At 37.9% G+C, this 14,069-nt stretch overlaps 1 protein-coding gene across 6 annotated transcripts in view; it reads right to left on the bottom strand.

Moving 5' to 3' along the window:
* Window positions 1-14,069, bottom strand: part of CDK6 (cyclin dependent kinase 6) — a 136,148-nt gene that overhangs the window by 12,978 nt on the left and 109,101 nt on the right. For 5 of the 6 annotated variants that reach the window (XM_039704975.1, XM_039704964.1, XM_039704984.1 and 2 more), the window contains 2 exons: window positions 4,929-4,979; window positions 834-969 (listed from right to left, as the gene is read on the bottom strand). In XM_039704975.1, the coding sequence (XP_039560909.1) occupies window positions 834-969; window positions 4,929-4,979 (187 nt within the window). Of the gene's footprint in view, window positions 1-833; window positions 970-4,928; window positions 4,980-5,525; window positions 5,549-14,069 lie in introns of those variants that run through there. The other variant, XM_039705009.1, reaches the window with a different exon arrangement.

Genomic DNA, 14,069 nt, shown 5'->3' with positions numbered 1-14,069 from the left:
AGCAGTGTTTCTCCCTTGTCATTTCAAATGGCCAGATGCAGTCCAGCTCTCTGCAGCTGGGAGCTGCCATCATGAGGACACTGCAGGACCATCTGGAGCTGAGATAACCTTGGCCAGAGACAGCAGCTCCGGAAGAGATGCACCAAGTCTGTCAAGAATTGCACTCTACCTAGCTCACATGAATCAAGATCTTTAGAAGACTTCCAGAGAACAAATCTAACTAGATTTCAACAAGCACAGCATGAAGCAAACTGATGCAAGGTCATTCCCTATATTCCATTTCAAGATTAAATTTCAGGACTGGGATTTCTAACGTATCTATAACAATGATGGAAACAGCTGTACCAGCCCAATTCTTTTGCTTCTGTTCAGCCTTGCCTTTTGCAAGAGGCAATAATTGGTGAATTCCAAGTGTAAAGTTTTAAGCATTGAGAAGAAGGCTAGCAGATGTAATCTGCCACTGCAGTCTACTTCCCATTTTCTACTGGGTCCACTGTGGCACAAAAATGGTAGATCCATTTCTGTTCTCACATCAGGCCAATATTGTAAGGATGGCTGCATCAGTGGCACTGCAAAGGTCAGTAATGAGGATCTAATCATCAGGTCTAACACCAGGTCCAACAGATACGTCCCTGACCTAGTTTCCTAATCTTGAGCTATTCTGAGAGCCAAAGGCAGTGTCTTTGTGCTGTTGTTTCACAGATTAACACAAATTGTCTTATCTATTTTTGACCTTTTTTTACTAACTCCATTAAATGGAAACTTCATTTAAGTTGCATGCACAGTGGGAGCCATTGGTCATGTGAGGTAGGGAACAACAGATGGAAACTCACAAGAAGCAAGTCTTTGCCTACTTCATCAATGTCTGGTACAAATTTCTCAATAGGTTGTGCGGGTCTGGAAGTAAAAGCATTTCTTGGAAGGGCAACATCATTAGGCCAGTCCTCTTCTTCTGGGAGTCCAATTACACTGTGAAATGAAAAACATAATGTTAGGTCTGAACATTTATGCAGTTTTCCCTTCATATTGATTACAATGAGTGGCATTTTATAAGTATTTCAGTTTAAATGAGCTTAAATGTTTAACTTTACAATTAGTAGCAGAGCAATAATGTCTGTGAATAGAAGCTGATAAATATAGGCCCTCAAAGTGCTTGACTGAAATAATTTTGTGGGTAGCACAATTTTCTGGCCTAAGCCTCAGTTTTCTGAGTCTTTTTATTGAAAAAAAAGGATGAGTGCTTTAGAAAAAAGTTGCTTAGCTTTTGACTGGATGGTGCAACATATGTCACTCCAGGATGATTAAAAGCAGTAAGTTTCAAAGGGGAATTGCGTGCAAGGATCTTTTTTCACAAGAATAGGGACTGAGAGAAAAGTGTGGGTCAAGATGAGGGTAAGGCAATAAAAGGGATGTTTCATAATGCTTCAAAGCTGTGTGCAGTAATTGTTGCTCAAATTTAAACAATTTATTTGCTTCACAATACAGGTTTTAAAGTCTCAATTTAGAAGTGGAAAGGCACTTGAGTGTCTTTGTGGTTTTGCTTTAAATTGTAGTTTAGTTTTTCTTTACTCTTTAAAAGAGTATTTTCATTTATTTAAGTATTTTATTTCTTTAGTCTTTAATTATAGAAGATATTTATACTTATGAAATAATCATGCTGAGTTCTAAAACTTAAATAAATTAAATAGGTAAACCACCAACAATGAATTATGTCTCATACATTTCACATTTTAGTCTGATGTTGATAGTCATGAGGTTGAAAACCAGTTTCTGATGGAAATTCTGGAAAAGATCATAAATTACTTGTTTGATTTCAGGGAATAGAAATTTTATAACCTGTAAAATTGGTATTTTCACTGGAAACACTGACAGGGTAAGACAAGAAAGAACAGAGAAACAATGTCACTGAATACTTGGGCTTGCACAAAGGCCAGTGCCACTAGGGAGCAGCATTGACCTTTTTTCTCACTGAGTTTGTCACAAGACTGGGTGAGGCTGTGGGCCAGCCACATGGAGGTAAATCATAGGTTACCTCTGCGAACATAATGGAATTACCCTACCTCTACCTGTGTGAATTTTTACTTGTAATTTGGCTCACCTAAAATACCTCTCAAAATTAATATGTCCTCAAAATAACAGCATGGTTGGAAGGGCAAACAATTGCAATCTAAGGACAATTAAATCCTTCTAGACCTGGACATATCACAGCTCTTGGGAAATGCTAAGCTGAATCTGTGTGAGAAACCACACTTGCCATTTATCAGGTGCAGGGTGGCTATGGGACAGCCTCCTTGGCCATGGCAGTTCAAGCCTTTTGATTAGATATTTCAGGATCTGGCCCCATATTAAATATAATACAAATAGAGTCAAGGATGGGAGAGTTAAGTATTTTAAATAGCAATGACATTTAACCTGTCATTCAAATATGTTTGATTAGTCCTACTGTTTTGTAAGATTGCATGGCAGAGCAGGAATGGGACAGAATAAACACAGGCACAGGCAAAGCTAATGACAAGAAACCAGGAGGCAGCCTGCCAGAGAGGGGTGGGCTGGACAAGACAGAGTGCAAAGGAGAGATACTTTTAGTTACACACATGTAGTACTCAAAGCCCCTTAATAATGAATGCCTGAGGATCTGCTCCCGCTGTAATGGTCTGGTAGCATCACCATTTCAGTGACTAAGTTTGGGAGTAGCTTGGGGAAGTTTCACCTCCTGCCAAAGGTTCAGGCCTGGTCTTGAGAAATGCTGAGTACTTTCCACTCCCATTGATCACAATGGGAGACAAGCCTGTTCAAACCATCGCAGTTCAGCCTGAAATCTGTGAGGATATGCCACAAGCTGGTGGTGTCCCGGAAAAGCAAGAAAATGTTTCGAGCCATGTATGAGGGATTTACCCTCATACACAGTGGAATTTTACTGACACAAATCACAATGCACATGCAAAGCAAAAGCAGACCACAGCCCCATCATCTGAATGAATACATCAGTTCAGACTGCAGGAAAATCCTGAAAACTTCCTTCTGTCCAAATTGATCTCTAGAATGAGTCACTACTGTAGAAAGAAACAACCCTCCTACAAGAAGAGCTAGGCCTAACTGTAGGGGGTTCTCCAGCTGTCAAAACAAGAAATAAACACTATTTGGCATAACCCCTCAGAATCCAAGACAGAAACTTCTCAACTATTTAGGAAGAACTGTGCAAAAGAAGCAAACTCAAACTTTCTCTTTAAGTAGATGTGCAATAAGGAATTTCTTCTAAATTTAGCACAGCATTTTCTTTTCTGAGTGAATTCTTTTCTGCACAGGTAATCTCAGCCCCTAGGGATGGAAAGATCCCTGTTGGAGGCTGCCACTAGCTGCTATGCATTTAATCCTAGCCCAGTTAATTTTCATTTTCTCCTTAAATATCACAAATGAAAGAAATCACAGCTATGTCTTTTTAAATTGTAAAGTATGTTGTATGTATCAAAACTGTCTTCATTTAACAAAGCAGAATATTGTAGGACTAAAGTAGTTTTGGCAGAAGGAAAAAAAAAGTAAACTTTAAGGACTGATTTTTCTGGATTGGGCAGGAAGAGCTATTTAGCGCATGACAAATTAACCACACAAGTGAGTCACATACTCATGGTATGGTATGCAGGAAAGGGAAGTCAACTCTGTGAAATCAAGACCTGCAATTTAGAAACCCCACACTGAATAATGAAAATGTTTAGAAACAGATCTGTTATGATTTGAGGACTGGAAAAATGGTTAAGCAGAGAAATTCATTATTTGTTCAGTTTAAGCTTTTCTTAGAAATTTTACTATCTTCTCTTTGGAATATCTTCAAGAAAATAACATTCTGGAATAATACTTTTCACCCTCTCTCTGCAGTATCTACTTCTTATTTCATCCAGATCCCTGGATCCCTGCAGTCCCTCCACACAGAAAGGGAAGACAGAGATGTGGAGGCAAAGAGGCATTTGTTCTCTGAATTGGTACCAGCTCTGCGAGGTTTTGATCTCCTAACTACATGATATGTACATCATTGTCTTAAAAAGACAAAAATGTTCCTTAGTCTGAAGAGCTTTTACAAGAAAATAATATAATTTTACTTAATTATCATATTGGTAATATCAATAACTGAATTTTGGATGAGAAATATTCCACCTCAAAGAGTTTAGAGTCTACCTGCCTCTTTAACATATTTGATGTATCTGAAAAACACAAACTCCTAGAACTGTAAAATGGTTTTAAAATAAAGCAATATCCTCTCTGAGAAAACACATGTTAAAATGCTGATATTCTCTCAGTTCTCACAGTCACCTTCCAGACCAAAACATGGACTGCTAACAGGCTACACAATATATTTTAAAAGCTAACATATTTTTTATGTTTAGAAGTCATTTCTGCAAAAATGATGTGGGTAATGAGGACTGCTAACAGGCTACACAATATATTTTAAAAGCTAACATATTTTTTTTATGTTTAGAAGTAATTTCTGCAAAAAAGATGTGGGTAATGGTCTTAGAGATTTCAGCTTTTAATATATTCTAAAGTTGTTTTCTGCAATGCACAAAGAAATAAACAACAAAAAACCCCCTCTGTGCTTGTTTACATTAAGAGATTCTCTTGGACTTAACTGTTTATGAATATGTATGAATGATACATGCACAGTATGTTTAAGAGACTCAAGATGCCCAAACCCAGAAGTCTCCTAACTTCCTGATGATAGCTATCAGTTTCGCAGAACTATATTCCATGTTGCTTCCTCCTTCCACTCTGATACAGAATACACAGAAATATCATGTTACATGCCATAACAATAGGAAATATGTCCTAGGAATACTTTGCTGTAGTCACATTATTGCATAAAGACATGGCAAAGAAATCTCATAGGGTTTCAATGTTAAACAGATACTGACATAAGGCAATTAGTTATTACTTACTCAAAGATTTTTCCTAGTTGATCAACATCTGAATTTCCACGGAAGAGTGGTCTGAAAAAATAAAGAAATGTTTTTAGGATATGACTTGCTTTAATTAATGTAAATTTATATATGTCATTGACAGTTGCCAATGGAGGGTGAAAACGTGGGGGTTTTTTGAGACTTCATATCTTCTGCTTCCAGGCTTTATCCAGTCTGCAAGTGAACCTTTCAACTTTGTACTAAAACTGATAACAAAAGGGGACAGATTAGACGTATTTTTGAATACACTACTTTTGGAAATTTAATTGTGCCTTTTTGCATGAATGACATAATTTTCCCTCACCTAATACTGTCTCATGAATTTTATCATTAACAAAATAGTTTTCATTACAAAGAACACTAAAATAGCTGCTAAGAGAGACAAGAACAGTGAATGTCATGCAATTCATTAAAACATAATAACATTAGAGATTAATTATTATGAATATAAACTGAAAATTACATTTCTTGCGTACTGTATATTGGAAATGTGCTCCTAGGTTTAAGGAGTCAAATAAATGACAATGGATTCATGAAGGTCTGTAACAATGGGGTGTGAAACAGTACAGAATTTACCTTGAAGTAGAGGAATACTTCTGCTGCATAAATAAAGATACATTCAGGAAAGAAACAAATTGTTAGGCTGAATGTCCAAAGGTTTTCAAGAAAAAAACCCCAAAACAATGACTAAAAATACTTTCAGACACACTTTTTCTTTTCAAAGTGCAATTTAAAATATTTTCATGTATAAGATGCTATCACCCCACAATGCCAATGTAAAATATGAAATTCTGATTTGTACAGCAGTATGGCTGTACTGCCAGCTTTGTGCTGAAAAACAGTGCGATTTTATGTTGAAACTCCCAAGATATTCCAACATTTTACTGACAGATTAATAAGGATCCAGCCAAGAATGAAGGACCTATGAAGATCAGGCCACAGATGTCGTGTACCACTTTGGTTCAACAAATGATAGATTACTCCAAGAAACACGACACACACACTGCAAACTGAGGTAATATCTTGGGTTGACTGATGGCCAGGCTGCCCTCTCCTCTGGATCTCTAAGTACAGAGCATGTTGTAAACTCATGGTTACAGTTTTTAGAACTGTTCAGCTGAAACACAGTGACATGACAGACAGTGCATAACCCCCTGCTTTCACTGGCAGCCTTTGGTTATGGAGGAACACCCATTCTCCCGTCTCCCTCCACATACTCCTCTCCTCTGTCTGATACAAGTCCTTGACACCTGTGACAGCCAAAGGCATCATTTCACTGCTGCTTTTCATAGATATCTCCCATCTAGATGGGAGAACAAGGAGTAGTCAGCTATGGTCCCTCCCATCTCACTGCCCATATGCAGGAGCAGGTGTAGGATCTGGATGTCCTTTTGCTAACCGTGAGTTAAAACTGAGAAGTGGCACTTTCCATCTTGACACTCTCACAAAGGCACCAGAGCTCCATGTCACCGCGTGTCTTGTGGGGCCATTCCAAATAGAGTAAGTGGACACAGAGCACTGTGACATTTCTTAGACATAACAATCTCTGCAGAAATCTGGGCCATCAAGAAAAAGCAGTGAACTGGCAGACATGCTGTTCTTTGATGAACTAAACATGCATTTTGCCTCCTTCTTGTGTGCTGCCATTCAGGTCATGTCATATCAACTTATACGCCAAACTGCTTTGTGCAGGGACATTGAGAGAACAATTTAATCAAATCTGATTTGAAACCATCTGACGTGAGATTTGATCTGATGATATAAAATGTGGTAGCCTGTTACTTGTCCTTAAAGGTCTTTATTTATTTTGATTGTGAATAAATCATAAATAATGGGATGTTTTGCTTCCCAGGTACACATGGTATTCACTAACTGTAGCCACTTTGACAACTGCAACTGCAACTCATACTTCGGGATTTCTGGGTTTAATCTTTAAGGTACATAGCAATACTAGCTTCTATAAAAACCCAAAGCTTAACACACTTAGGCAAGAGCATCTACTTCTGCCCTAAGCTTTGAGCCTGACTTTCAAAACATTCAATAGCTACAATCCTAGCATTGCTTGTGGCAGCAGACACACTCCATATCTTCCAAAGTCAAGCAGTACTGCAACCTAACACATTTTTTGGAACTACTGCTTGAAATTATTAACATACAGTTACTTTGAATATTTAATTTCAGCTCCAGCATTAGATTATTGGGGCCCTTTAAACTAATAAAATCTACACATTCAAATAATCATATCTATGCAAATGGAAAGCTGATTTAATGTTTTAAAATGTATGCTGAACCTTGCATTAATGTGAAAGCCTGGCAATGGCAGCCTTGTTTGCAAATCACCTTAGGCAGTGTCATGCCAGAACAAGTACAATTCTTGGGATTTTTAAGGAAGGTTTTTCCCATCATTGCTGCTGTCTCAAATTCACTAAGGGCTGAAGCAAGAATTTAAATTCTTCTGAAAGTATAATTATACAACACAAGGTGACCTTCCAACATACTTTGATATTTCATCAAAATGAAGTGCTATTAGTTCATCTTTCAGCCTCCTACCCATCCCACCATCATGACTACAACAGGATGCCAATTCCAAGTTAGGCATCACCAGTATAATGAAACTTGCCTCATGAATTTTGGCTCGAGGTTTAATTGGAATATTGGATGGATGATTGGGGAAATAGATTCACCTAATCAGCAGCTGCGCGAAACTCTCATTTCACATTTTGGTACTAGTTACTCTTTTCAAATGACCTGACAGCTCTGCAAGTCACATCAAAACTTTCATATCAAGACTTTTAAAGATTCATAAAGGTGGACATCAGCTCTCCCACCACCTTTGAACTGAGAACACTCAGCAGCCACAGAAAAGAAAATTTCACCTTTGTTCTTGGTATCTTTCACTTGACTCATACACCCACTCACTCCCTGAGGCGTATTTATGCAAGCTTGATCCAGAAGTTCTTTCTTGTGCATATGTTCTCCTCTCTGCGATCATAATCTGTTAAATCTGGTTAAACTCTGGAGCCTGATTTTGTAGAATTCCTTTTTTTTTTTTTCTTCAGAAAAGGCATGGAGCTGGGTTTGTGTCCTGTGGCAGCAGATGTGAGTCTGCCCTCTGGCTTCAAAAAACACTTAAAATCTGTGAGTACATGTATCTCAGGAAAGAGGGACATTCCCATAGATGAAAGAACTATCCATGGGGAGGTACTTGCCTTCTGTGTGGTTCCTCAATTCTCTCAAAAATCCCTGACTTTGCTTACTACAAAATCCATGCTCTGAAGGCTCCAACACCATTGTTGTTACTGAACACATACCAAGAAGGGAAGATGGGACAAGAAGACTTGGAGTGCACTTGTGACATTTAACTTCCCTGTTCGCTCAGGATGGTCTCAGATGGTTCCCATGTTTGTTGGTTGTTCCTTCTTTGATTCTTCAGGGCAACAGAACAAGGAAAATGTTACAGGGAATATGCAAGTGTCCATCTTGTCTGGCTACTCCTCCTCCTGGCTTTGGAGCTAGGCCATTATCCACTGCCTCTGGAATGATGCCCATTGTATGGAGGAAAAGCCTTTTCATGTCTGCTCTAGGACCAGAATGCCCTTAGCCTACAGATAAGAAGACATGACAGAGGCATTGTACTGCTTACGCTGTCCGGCTGAAAGAAACCCCTCCTGAGGCAATGAGCAAGTACCTTAGCTACTGAGGTACAAAATGTGCAGCTGCACAATTAAATGGATATTAGCTACGAGTCTGCATTGTGAAAGCAGAAGCACAGGAACACCCTCTGAACATAAAGAAACAGTTTTTTGCTGTGGGGGTGACCAAGCACTGGCTCAAAGAGGTTGTGGACCCTCCCACCTTGGAGATATTCAAAAGCCATCTGGAGATTGTCCTGGGCAACCAGTTGTAGGTGGTGCTGCCCGGGCTTGGACCACATGATACCCAGAGGCCCTTCCAGTCGCAACCAGTCTGTGATTCTGTAATAGTACAGAAATAAAAATACACATCACAACGTAAGATTGCAATGGAAAACCTACCAATCCTGAAATGTTACCATATGCTTATAGTTTAAAAGGGCTTGCACATTAGTTTTCTGGCCAAAAGGATCTCATGCCTATATATAGCTGAACAAACTAGATGTAACCATTCACCAACTGTAGGCTCTTTCTCTCTTGTCCATGCCTTACGCATGCTTTTGCTCATGTTCATGCCAACTTTCACCTTCAATGAATATTCTTTCCACCTGAACTGAATATCAGTGTCTGAAAAGTTGAATATTTTATTTCATAGACATTGTGTTTCATGGCTGCACTACTCAGTAAAAACTGATATATAAACATTTCCTAAGCAAGTCTCCACAAAAGAATTTTCCCTGGTGCAACTCTGTAGACATGCCAAAGCAATTTTTAAAGTATTGTATACAATGACAATGCAATGACATGCAAGAAATAAATGAGTTTTAACTGTAAACTGGCCAGACTACTTCTAGATTTTATTTGCAGTCTTTGGTCTACAAAGCAAAGAGAATCTAAAGCTTTTCATAAAGTTAGAATTCTCATAAAGATTGGAAATAAAGACACTGATAAGCACTGATCTAGTCAAACTATAATGCAGACACAAGGAAAAAAACAAAAAAAACCATATGCATTGCAGCACAGGAAAAGACTTCTGCAGGATTCTTGATAGTGACTGACATTTTTAACTAATTAGTGACATTCTGATTGGAAACTATCTTTCCATTTCTGACATTGGTAAAATGGGCACATGGAAAAAAGGTCATGTGAAGAAAAAATGTACTGATGTGTGAAAAAAAAGGTAAGAAATTCACTTTCTAACCAAAACATATTACTGAGCTCCCGTGACAGTTCTGGAATTGCCAATACAAGTGCTTCCAAAGCTAGACAAGCCTAGTATCTTTTCAGATACATAAGAAATAACATACCAAATAACTACTTAGATTCTTCCTGCTAGTCCATTTGCTCATTGTGAAAACAGGTTAGGAATTCCATCCCCTTCCTTGATAGCACAGAAAAATGATAAGGATAATCTCTTAATTACCAACTTGAATATATACAGTATATATATATATATGTGTGTATATATATATATTGGTTATATATATACACAATTGTCTATATATACACTATATTACACATTGTATATATATACAGTGCACTTCCCTGAGTACACATGGCTCACCAATATACAGTCAAAAGCCTGTATACTGGTGAGCCATGTGTACTCAGGGAAGTCCTACAAGAACTCTCTAAATGAGAAGAACATCATGGGTGGGAAGGGTATAACTTGATTTTTGGGCAACTGGGGCTTCTGGTTGAGAAGATGCTGAGAAGTTATTTAGGGAAGAAGAGCAGTGAATTCAGGATACCTAACTGCAGCTTTGAAGGCATTATACAAAATGAGGGAAGTGTTGACAGTCCAGGGTTATTTGACATAATGAAGAAAAAAAATGTAAAGAGAAATTGTATAATGATGGTACATGGAAGTTGTACATGAAATTTTTGAATCTGATTGTGTTGTAGCAGTTAAGTCTAAGGAGTTTGTATGTCTGCGTGTGTAAGATCAATAAAAAGATGGTGAAGAATCTAAAAAAGCTAAAGCCAAGTAACATTTGCCAAGGAATCCTGCATCATGCCATGGGAAACCCGCCAAACTATATAGTCAGAGATATATTAAAAGGATGGGATGGGTTTTTTCTTTTCATATTACAAAATGTGAATAGCTAGTAAATAATTTTGTCAGATTCTTAGTTACTTGTTATGAAGAAAATATTTTCATTTTAAGGATTAAAGCCATACATGACCTAAAACTGAAATTATGAGATGACTAGAAATAACATGATCTGGACTGTCCTGTGGAAACCTTTATTCAGAGGGATTATTTCTGAGCTGATTCCTAACCACTCTTGTTGCTACCACTGCTTCTCTTTGACAAATTGCCTGCACAAATCTGTACTACAGGTATGAAAAGAGAAAGTAAAACTAAACAAAACAAAAGTATCACCTTTTAAAGATGAAGATCATTGGCCTTCTGGTATGTAAGATGAATAAGGTGCAATATGAAACTCTAGTCTGAAAACAGGCCCATACTGACAAGATTTCACACTCTGGACAGTTACCCACTTCCAGTCAAAAGTGACTTGCTCAGCTGTTGTGTAATTCAGAGTTCTCATTTTAAACTTAACATTTTCTAGTACTTCTCTCTCTCCTTTCCCTTTAATAGTATCTCTGTGTGGGTGGGTGCCAGACACTGCACAGGAAGGAGTTACTTCATGTAAAGGTTATTATACTTGATCATAAATTGCTCAAAACTTTTACAAAACTTATCTTCTCTCCTTCAATATGTAAGAAGAAAGATGACACAGATAAACATGATGACTGAGGAAAAACTCTTCAGCTACAATCTGACAGAAACCAGATCAACCATCTTGAGTTTCTCATTTTAGTCTTCAAAAGCCCAATTTCTTTCATTCAAAAATCTATAATTCTTCAAGTATGACAGTATCACAGTTATGAATAAGAGCTCTAAGATGGGGCTATGTCAGTACTGAACTATTATTAGAACCAGATCTAATGCACCAAAACCGACAACAATTATTATTTTCCCTGGAGTTTCTCATGTCACCCAGTAGACAGAAGCAGATAAAAAAAGAGGTAGTTTTGCAAACTTTCAATTCTGTAGGTGCGTTGAATTTGCTCCCTATTGCTATTCAAAATGAAGCAAATTAATTCTAGGAATAAAGATAATATTCTGACCCCCAAATGCATATCTGGTCTAGTTCGTAAGAAACATACAGGGTCTCTTTCTTGAAGAAGCAAACAAAGAGCTTTCAGAGCTGGGTGCAGACACAAGCCAGCTAGGAAGGATCCAATTTCAGATGTTCTCTTTGCACGCATAACTGAAAGGGCCATGTTAGTGAAAGGGAAACCAAACAGAGGCACTGTGTACAGCTTTATGACCAAAGCAGGGCCAGCCTACTGTGTAGAGTGAAGTTTATCCAATATACATAATGATCTCCCTAAGTAAGAGAAAATATAACCATCTTTGAAGCTTCCTTAAGAAATGTCAAAGGAAACATTTTTCTGGGTGCTTAAAATTTGCTTGATACCTTTAAGGCAAGCATAGTCCCAGCTGGCCTTGGAACAGAATGATGGGCCTTGGCCCCCACCACTGACATAAAAGAGAGCTTTTCCACAGACATCAGTGACCCCAGGTTCAAGCCAACTGAGATTTGCTTTCAAACCATTATTAAGAAATGAAAATCATACTTCAAGAGAAGGATACATGGATTACATATATGTGTATACATAAATACATACCCACACATATAAAGTTCCTAAAAGCAAGATAAGTTTAGATATGATCTTTGACCAGAATATGCTGTAACACAGGCAGATCTCATCTGTTTCTGGGCAGAACGGCTTCAGAATTCATCACTGAACATTATTTTTTGAAATAGAAGAGCCTTGATAGGTTGAACGTCCTTCACTTACTCTCTCATCACGCACGTCACAGTTCTCTTATCTGTGGACATTTGTTTCCCCGCAAGATTTGTAGGTTTATTTCACTAGGGCTTTAAGGGTTGTTATCTCAGCTCAGGAAGCATGATATTATAGTGGCACCTTGAAAACTGTGGCAACGTTTGAAGCAAATTCTGTAAATACATACACAACTGACCTTGGGAAAAGGGAAGGGAAAAAAAAAGCGCGGTCTCGGCTCAGTGTGGAAAAAGAATTCCTTTTGTTTTTACTGACAGTTCTACCAGCAATAAGTGAACTGTGTATTAAACACCCATCTCATCACTGTGAACAGTTAAATTACATCTACTTGTCCATCAGCAGTTTGAAATTTAATGACATAACTAAACTGGAGGCTTCTGCCTTTTGAAAGCAGCCTGAAGGAAATACTGGTATGGCACATACAACATGGTCATGATCTTCCCACAATCACTTATTTATTTATTCTCTTCTCTTTCATGAATTTACTTCATGTCCCCATTTTAAATTGTGTATTAAACACCCATCTCATCACTGTGAACAGTTAAATTACATCTACTTGTCCATCAGCAGTTTGAAATTTAATGACATAACTAAACTGGAGGCTTCTGCCTTTTGAAAGCAGCCTGAAGGAAATACTGGTATGGCACATACAACATGGTCATGATCTTCCCACAATCACTTATTTAGTTTGATGCGTTCTCTTCTCTTTCATGAATTTACTTCATATCCCCATTTTAAACGTGCACTCTTTAAAATTGTCACAGAGCTTTGCCCTTCTTGTGCAATTCAGTTGTGGGATTTGAAGGCAAGAATTGAGATATGGATTAGGTAAAGATTGTCCTATGTGGAAGGGTAGGAGCCAAGAGGGCTCCTCACTCTCCTGTTCATTCAAACAAGTAATGGTGCAAATCAGTGTGCAGGCAGTGTGTGTATGTGTGCTTGTGCAGAGAACCTCACGCCCGTGAACAAATTTGCCCATATTTCCCTTGAACAGATCTATATCCTCCTTCCAGAGCATGTCAGAGCTTTTTTCACCACTTCTTTAATTTAATTCATAATTTATTCCTCACTTGTAGGAGTAAATGTAGCAGACAGCAGTCCAAAATGACACATTTTAGCCAGATGCTCTTTAAATCCTGTATTTTGAAGAAATTATTTTAGAACACCTATATCACAGCAAAAGACCAAACTTCAAGGTAAGCAAGAGGAGTTTCAGTCTGTTCCTAGTCTTTATCAATTACGTAAATGAAATGAAAGCAGTCTTCTACACTGTCTTTATCAATTACGTAAATGAAATGAAATGAAAATGAAGTATCTAGTCCTTTATCCTGTATGAAATTTCACTGTGAAAATATTTTCAAATCACAGTTTTCAGAAATACAGAATTTTTCTTGCAATGCAAAGATGACTTCAAGAAAGCTCATCCATTGACATTTACCATATCTACTAGTGCAAAAACCCCTTTTAAAATGGGCTTTGCTCAAGAGTGACTCTAATGCTCAACTAGTTTTAATCAAGGGGATGGATACAGAACAGGTTTTAAAGTCTGAGGCCCCCTCATTAAAACTCAATAATGTTCCACAAACTGGATATATTTTCATTCAGA

Source organism: Passer montanus, unplaced genomic scaffold (assembly GCF_014805655.1).
Source record: "Passer montanus isolate IOZ18808 unplaced genomic scaffold, ASM1480565v1 scaffold10, whole genome shotgun sequence".
Taxonomy (NCBI): Eukaryota; Metazoa; Chordata; class Aves; order Passeriformes; family Passeridae; genus Passer; species Passer montanus.
Note: the sequence above shows the minus strand (reverse complement) of the source record. Positions and strands in the feature narration are given on the sequence as shown.